The 8,730-nt window shown below is 38.3% G+C and overlaps 1 protein-coding gene across 2 annotated transcripts; it reads right to left on the reverse strand.

Moving 5' to 3' along the window:
- Positions 1-133: 133 nt before the first annotated feature.
- Positions 134-8,081, reverse strand: tacr2 (tachykinin receptor 2). Of its 2 annotated transcripts, XM_017418655.3 has the most exons (8): positions 7,745-8,081; positions 7,088-7,248; positions 5,642-5,937; positions 2,508-2,702; positions 2,270-2,420; positions 2,060-2,179; positions 1,908-1,984; positions 134-1,816 (listed from the first exon to the last, which is right to left on the reverse strand). In XM_017418655.3, exons 2-8 carry the CDS (start codon positions 7,229-7,231, stop codon positions 1,531-1,533), a joined length of 1,269 nt encoding a protein of 422 aa, XP_017274144.1. In that variant the 5' UTR covers positions 7,232-7,248; positions 7,745-8,081; the 3' UTR covers positions 134-1,530. The 2 variants fall into 2 exon arrangements, with proteins under 2 accessions (XP_017274144.1, XP_017274145.1); XM_017418656.3 differs by lacking the exon at positions 7,088-7,248 and having other exon boundaries at positions 7,745-8,080.
- Between the last annotated feature and the right edge of the window lie 649 nt (positions 8,082-8,730).

The raw sequence follows: 8,730 nt of genomic DNA on the forward strand, positions 1-8,730 counted from the left end.
TGAAAGTGCCCTTTAAATTGAATTAGACATTTAAAGGTTTGACACACACACCATGTGTTGATAACATTAGAATCTAGCCCAACAATGACAAGTACTGGTTCTTTAAGATACATTGGAGTTCATAGCCTCTAAAGTAAATGCAAGTGTTTATTTTTGGTTTGTTTGTTTTAACACTGACATTTTATTACCACTCATAAAAACAATACTGGCTGAATGAAGGTCATAATTTAAAAAAACTCAATTTAACATATTTATGTGTGTATCATACAAGTCAAATGTTCTTAACAACTCTGAAATCATAACACACACACACACAGGTTACAGTACTTAAAACATTCAGTACAGCAGTTTAATATTTACAGTTTTACTTATTAATCCAACTTAAGTGAAATACTGAACTCTAGTGGAAGTTTACTATAGATTATTTTAGGATAAGTGAAATCACAATGTATGATAAACTATTCTCCATGCACATCATGTGACTTAAATGTGAAAGCATTAGTACTGAACAGTACTTAATAGATCCAAATGGACAATTAATAATTAGGTCCATTATTTTTTTAGATGTGTATTTGGCATTTTTTAAGACCTGTCTTCACCGATGGTCACTTTTTTCTCTCTTACTGAACAAAACTATGGTGACTGTAGGCCTGCAGCTGCTGAAATGTCAGTTTCTTAAGCTGTTTTTTTTTGTGTCTTAATATAAATTAAACCCTCCATCTAACAAACACTTATTAATATTGAATTCCACCATAAAAGAAAAGATCATCAGCACACATAAATTACACCAACGCAAAGAAATGCTCTAAATGTGATAGACTTTGTGTATTAAAGGAGAAAACACCCGACTTGGTTAAGGCTCAGTGCTGGTGTCGTTTCTTTAGCCTGCGTTTTAGAAAACCTTCGTTTTCCAAATAACGTCCAAGATTGAAGATTGACAAGAAGACGGAGCTAAAGAAGCAAATCAAAGAGGTTTCATATTCAGACTTTCTACACAGCAGCAAGATTTACAGTAACAAAACCTGTTGCTTATTTCTTCTGTATATACAGTATTTTCACAGATATAAACACTGAGGTTTGATGGTAGCACTCTTTCTAGTTTTAATCTCACAGTTTCTTTGCTTGTTTGTTTGTTTTCCTGTGTGAAGTTTGCATGTTCTTCCCATGCAGTCCAAAAACATGCATGTAAAAGATTAGGTAACTAATCAACCATAAGATTGATGTCGTGTTTATTTATTTTTCTTAGAGTCTCTGTTGGTCTTGTGATGAATGGATTGGCAGTCTATTGAGGGCATGCCATGTTTCTTACACTGTCAGACAGAACTGAGCTCCAGACCCTACAAGACCCTGAAGAAGACGAGAAAAACGTCATTACCAACCAGCATTTCTGGTCACAAAGTCCAACGAGCACCTCCTTCCTCCAGGACTATCTTCTTCATAAATAAGCTAATGCTTATCGGTTGCATGCCTTTCTTTGTCCTAAATGTCTGCAGTCGATGCAAACGTTTCCATCAGGATTCATCTCAAAAGTCAGGGGCTGTGCTCCATATATTTGACAGCTGGGGTTCTTGTATCATCCGTCTTCTTTGTCAGATGTGAGTTGTATGTGCTGGACGTCGGCTTTTTCCTCTGCAAACATGCGTCTCTCTCCACGTGGTTTGTTTTGATGGAAGCATGCGTGTACGACGTTTCGCTGCGGCGGCTGCGCGTCACTGTGACTCTGAAGGTGTTTGTGTGCTGCAGCTCCATCCTGTCCTCCTCTGACACTTTGATGAAGGGACACCAAGCGAAGGCGTGACGGAAGCCGGCGCGGAACCTAAAGACAGGGAAGGAAACATGTTCTAAACTGCTCACACAGGAGGTTGAAACCTGTAAAATGTTCGTTTATGAGATAAATGCTTTTGTACCTTTGGTTTAGACAGCAGTAAATGATAGGATTGTACATGGTTGAACTCATGGCCAACCAAAAAATTGCCAGATACACCTGACAAAGAAACAAGTGAAGAGTAAACAACAGATTATACCATCAATAATGTCAAACAGATAGGTTGTTACTAACCTGCTGAATGTAATGCTGTTTATAAATGTCTCTGTTAAATGAGCCCAGAATGAAGTAAATATGGTAGGGCAGCCAACAGAGAGCAAAGGTCACCACCACAACCACCATCATCTTCACCACCTAGGATGGAGAATCACAGACTCATGTTTGTGTCGTATATGAAGGAAGTTGTTTTCTCACTATGACATGAACCATAACAAACAGATGGACCTTTCTCTTGGCTGTTATCTGGCTGTGGTAGTGATCTGACGCCTCTCCGGGGATGTGACCACCCCACAGTGATCGGCCAACCAAACTGTAGGTCACCAGCATCACCAGCAGAGGGAGCAAGTAGATCAGGACTATCACTGTAAACTGATAACTGCAGGAACACACAGAAAGAGAAGACACAAGAATATATATTTATATAAAGCTAACACTCAGGCTCACGGTTTAGTCTTTCTTTTACCTTAGTTGATGTGTTCCTCCGTAATCATCAGGCCAGTCCACCATGCACACAGTTCTGGGGTAGTAAAATCTCGTCACGCTGTAGTAGCACTGAGGGAAGGCCAGCGAGAACGCCACGATCCAAATCACAGCAATCACCACTTTTGTGGAGGTAGAGGAGAAGCGAGGCTTCAAGGGATGTATGATGGCCATGTACCTTAAAAAGCATGAAAACTTACATTTATTTAGCTTGCATGAACAGATGTCAAGGAAACAACAGAACTTATACAAATTCTGGACATTTTTGCAATTTACAAGATATTAGAAAAAAGATCTTCTTTCATCATAAATATTTATTTTGAGTATTATACAGCACCCGTCACTGTATAACAGATGAAAACATTGTTTTATAGTGATGATAACAGGCCTGTTTTCTTTGCTTGTAAAATCAATGTAATGTTTTAATCCTGTGCTTCAAACTAATAATGGATCCTTTTTTACCTTAAACTCAATCAGTATTTTGGCTTGAAAGATAAAAAGTGGCACCACTCTTTGTGAAATGACTATTTTACAACTGATCTGTTCTGAACTCTGTAGAGAATCAGAAACAAGTCTATTATGCAGTCAATTACAGAACAGCAGAAAATCAACAAATAAAGCCTTTTCTTTGTCTTTTTCTGTCCTGACCGCCTACAACAGAGACACAATCCAATATACAGACAATTATTTTTAACTCCAACTATAAATCATATTTATCTGAGGTCATAACAAATGGGAGGTGTGCTTTTTAGTTGGGTGGTACGTGTCGACATCCAAATGGACACAACAACCCAAAGAACATTTCAGTGTAACGAGATTATCTTTATTATTTTCCACACCTGTCTCTGGTGTTTTACCTCACAGATAGGTTCATTTGGAACATGCTTTGGGGTTGATAAGACCACCTGACTTTAACTAAGTTGGTTCTGATGAAACAAATCAAAAACAGAAAGATAAAGCAATACAAATTCTCAATAAACAGCATAACTCAGTGCCGTCATCATAAACTATAAAGGATTATTTTGAAGTATTCAGCTGACAGTGGGAAAGTTTTATGACTAATAAATGTGAGATCCTTATTTGTATAAAGATTAAAATTCTTTTTGAAGTCCAACTTTATGGCTTTTGGCTTTTATGATTAGTACAATTATATAATTGGGTAGTTTGCTTGATATTAAATCAAATGTAGCCACAAAATTTCATTATTATTCTAATTTCTAAGGGCCTTGCTCATTTTGATTGATGAAGTCACAAGTTTCCTCAGCCCCCCTCCTCTCCTAAAAGGTTAACTTGATTGTTGCTTCATTGTAGGTGCAGCAGAGAATTGCACTCATTGTTCTGGTTTAGATTGGTTTGTTGCACTTGATTTGTCGGAGCTGATTGCGTTCAGCAGCAGCTGATAAAAGAAACAGAAAACTCTGACAGAAGAGATCCAAGACTGGAAATTAAAAGGGAAAATATCTTGGAACGAGCAAATGTTTCCATCTGAGCTGATCTCTGCACATAACTGATTTATCATCTGTCCCAGGACCCAGTGCTATGTATCAATATGACAGTGTGCTGAAAACGAATACATTCATTTAATTGTTTAATTGATAACAGCTCTGCAGTGAGCAAAAAAAAGCCCAAAAGAATTCAGGCTCTAATTTGTTCGTTCTAAACTGGAAGCAGGAACATCCATCAGGCTCACTGAGAATCTCAAATGCATGTTTTAATTTGCCACAGTTTTGCTTGAAAGTATCAAGATATATATATATATATATATATATATATATATATATATATATATATAACAAGATGTTGTGAAAAATAAGTCCTCAATCATTTTTTGAAATGCATTAAAAGATCCTACCATTCGTAACCTCCAGGTAAATGTCTGAACTGCAGCTGGTGCCAATGTTTTGCTCCATTAATAACAGCTGTATAGCGTTTCAAGCTGCCCTCTTGTTTTGTGCTTTACAGACACTTACAGAATGTTCCCTTAGAGGGCCTTCAATAAAAAATACAAAAATACAAGTTGGGCTTTTCAATCTTATTTTGTTTTCTTGATAATAGTCTGATCCTATATTTAGCCTGACGAACCTTTCATTCACATTTCAGTCAGCAGAACTTGCAGTTTATCAGGCATCAAGTATATTTTCTTGGCATCTTTCGTGTAATTTAGGAATTTAAGGTTAAAACTCCAGAATGAAATCATTCTCCCTTTACCATTTCTCTTCAATGCTAGTTTTTATTATTTTTGTTTTATGAAGCAATCTTTCAAAACTGGTAATTGTCCTGTCTGAAAACTTATTTGAAGTTTTTATGTTTGGTGTACTTTTGCTATGAAATGCAGTTTAATGCAACAGTGGGTGATGATGCTGATAGAAAAGTGTGAGGTTTAGTGGTTTGAAGGAAAGACCAGAAATGTGTGTACACTGTTGATTCCCCAGCCACTGAATAAACAGAAGGTTCATTAATGCAAACTGTATTACAGGGCTGGTAAATTAGATGAGACAGTTAATGTAAACTTGTTTCAAAGTGCACAGTGTACACTCGGGAGAGATGTACTAATTACACACTGACCATCCATGCTGCAGTAAGCATTAATAACATCTGTGCGTGTTGACCCATATCTCCTCCATGTGTACAACGGGAAACAGTTGCTGCTGAGTTTTATTTCCAGTGATGCCGCTCAAATTTTGTAAATAAGTTAATTTCACAAAGAAGTGTTATTTGACCTGGCAAGAAAACCTGCAAGCTCTGCCAAAAAAAATGCCCTTGCACGTTACATACGAAACAGTCTAAAAGTCAGGCATGTCTGTGTTTTCTATTAAAGACCAAACACATAGTATTGAGTGGATTTCTAAATGTATTATCCTCATTAACATTAACTCAAATGCATTTAAGCATCATAATTAAAGTCAGCGAGAATATAAGCGTCACACTTTGAGTGAGCTTGGTGAGTTTTTAATTAGCTTTATATTATGTTATCTTTACATCATTTAAACATGATGTGTAGATGAAGATCTGCCACTTGAGGAGAGTTTAGTTGTTTTTTTAAGAGCATCATCTTTTACTTTGAGAAACATATTTAATGGACAAAAAGCATACGCAAACTAACTCTGCATGTCTTACCTGTCCACTGCAATGGCAGCCATGGAGTAAATTGATGAAAACATGGCCATGATGGGGAAGAAGTTCTGAAATCTGCAGTAACCCAGACCAAAGTACCAGTCGTTGTGAAGCGCATAGACAAAGTTAAAAAGAGTGTTAAAGGTTGCCATGGATACGTCAGAGAAGGCCAGGTTGACGATGAAATAGTTGGTTACGGTCCTCATGCGTCTGTGAGCCAGGATGATCCAGATCACTGTGACGTTCCCAGTGACAGACACCAGGATGATGAGGGAGTAGGCTATGGCCCAGAGAGCCACCTGAGAGGAGAGGAGAGGAGAGGAGAGGAGAGGAGAGGAGAGTTTTGCATTTTTAAACAGTCACTTTAAATATTTGGCGTTACATCAAATCAATTATTTAAAGTCATAAGGTCACTTATGGTGCACCGAATTGATTCTCATCTTTTTTTTTCAATCCAACAAGAAGTTCCAAATTGCGGACAATGAGGCAGAGTACCTGAATGAGAAACAATAAAACAAAAACCAACAGGAGAACATGAGGCGTGGGAGGCAAAAACTGTACAAAACCTAAGCAGTGGGGACACAATGGAGCGACAGGGAACACAGAGCTGGCAAACAGCAGCATCAGACAAGTGACATGAGAAACCAAGGACTGACAGAGGAGCAGGAGAGCGAACTGGGCAGATAAGCTACAACTGTGAGGTCTAAAGAAACCTGGGGAGCTGAGAGAAACAATGGGCTATAACACAGGGAGCAAACTCTCATCTACATCAACACCAAATCTAAGCACAATAACAGTAAAAGGAACAGGACTGTAGCATTTTAGTGTTTTTTAAAGTCAGTTGGCCGTGGCGGCCATCTTGAATTGGGCTGGGTACAATAGTTGACTGGTTATAGAGGTACATCCAACAATTACTTCTTCAAAGTTTCATTGAAATCACTCCAGTGGTTCATGAAATATTTTGCTAACAGATATACAATTGACTCAAAATGGTCAAAGGCAAATTTTTAAACAAGAATTTTGCACAAACTGCTAGCGCTCAGAATATGTGTTGGGAATCAATCTCAGCTACCACCACACCAAAGATTTAGCACAACATATGTAAAACAGACTGAATTACAGCCATTTTCCTGCTTTTTAAGGTCAGTCGGTTGTGTCAGCCATCCCAAAGCGGGATGACTCCAAAGGTTATTCAGTTGTAGATGTACATCTTATGATTACATTCTGAGAGTTTCATTAAAGTTTGTCCAGTCTTTTATATAATATTTTAATAACACACACACACACGGGCAAAAAACAGACTTTTGTCCGCCTTTTCCTTACGCCAGCGGGCGATAATAACAAATATTCCGAAATTCTTGAACCAACAAAAACAAACCCCAGCAAAATCAATAAAATATATTTAATTAATTCATTCAGTCATCCATCCACCCATTCACTGTGTCCCACCTGCCAGTCGGGCTGCTGGAACTGGTTCCAGCTCGTCTCGTTCCCGTCGTCCATCCAGTCGGAGCTGACTGACAAAGGGACCAAAGTGGCCTCCAGGTCTCGCTCATGTGTTGAAATGTGTTGAATAAAACCGTCGGAGTCCATACTGACTCCCAGTTCACCTGCCGACACAAACTTCACGTTTGACTCTGTTCCCGTGGTGCGTAATGACGCAGAATGAGTGACTGATGATCTCTTGGAGAAGGTGTATCAATCAATAGACAACATTGCTTTAAACGTCTTCTTTAACAGTTTGTACATTGATCCCGTCGCTCAATGTGACCAAAAAGGTACATTCACTAAAATATAGCTTAATGTGCTGAATTATTGTACACTACATAATGTCCTAAGCCAAATGCTAAATAAGTGTAGACTGATTTTGACCACCAATAATTGTTGTTTTTGAGTTAATGAAATTATTCCAGTTAGCCATGTTTTGGCTGGTTCCATTATTTTCCTAATGTAAAACATAATGACTTAAATATAATGATTTCTTGATTTAAACAAGAATAAGTTGAAGCTGTTAATTCGGCTCACAGTACAACAGATCTTTTTTGGCGTAACCGCAGGTGAAAATGTTGCAGAATAAACCAGGTCTGTTAGTTTCAAATGTCTTACCTTTCTCTAGCAGCAGTTTCTGTCTGAGTTTCAACCTCAGATATTTCGCTCCATGGCTGAATGTGTCTGAAAATTAGAGTCCCGGCGCGTCACGGACAGCCAGGTCCAGCTCCTAATCCATGAAGAAATTTCTCCGTCTCCGCGCGTCTCTCCTCTCCCACCAACATTGGCGCGCTCCGTCTGTCGCCCTTTCCTCTCTGCTGGAAGGAGTTACGAGCGGCTTTGACGCGCGCTCCGAAAGAGACGCGCAAACATTGCGGCACAAGGCTGCGTGCGCCGATCTGCCGCAACTCAGACAAGAGGAGAGCTTCAGCCGCGGAGAATAAGTCAACTTGCGTCATCCCTGGTTATAAAAATGTGTCCAAAAAACTCTTATATTGAGGCAAGACTAAACAATAAAGTAAACAAAGAGGGGGGCGGGGATGCAGGGCTGTTAGATTCCATCTTCTGAGGTGTTTATCCATTAATATACAAAGGTTTAAGCATCATTAGCTAGGTTTTGTGTTGAGTGAGTGAAAAAATAACTTGATTTCTAAAATGCACAAAGACGATGCATCTCTTTTAAACATTCCTATATATTTTCATAAACAAAAAACTAAAAGTTTTACTTTGTGAGGTCATCCTCCAAATCATCCAAAGATTTTTAGGATGTTTTTATGCCTGAAAACAGCCATCAAACCATTCCAAAGTTTTGGATTATTTCACAGAACGCATCTTTTCATTTTAAACCTAAGCGTTCCTTTTCCAGATAAGTAATGTTTATCTCCAGTTTCACCTGGTGTTTCATTGCAGACATTTTTTTTCTTTTTCCTGCCAGTGAAAATGTGTTTGGGCCACTGGAGACAAAAACACAAGGTCGACCCACCCTGTTGGAGAAGTGATGATAATTCTCCAAAAATTGTAGTTAATTTTTTTCCTATAAGTCAAAAGTTATATATATATGTAGTGCTTGAAGTTTTACAATTATATAAGCAAGAGGTCAAAAA

The sequence above is a fragment of the Kryptolebias marmoratus genome, linkage group LG15 (assembly GCF_001649575.2).
Source record: "Kryptolebias marmoratus isolate JLee-2015 linkage group LG15, ASM164957v2, whole genome shotgun sequence".
NCBI classification, from domain to species: Eukaryota; Metazoa; Chordata; class Actinopteri; order Cyprinodontiformes; family Rivulidae; genus Kryptolebias; species Kryptolebias marmoratus.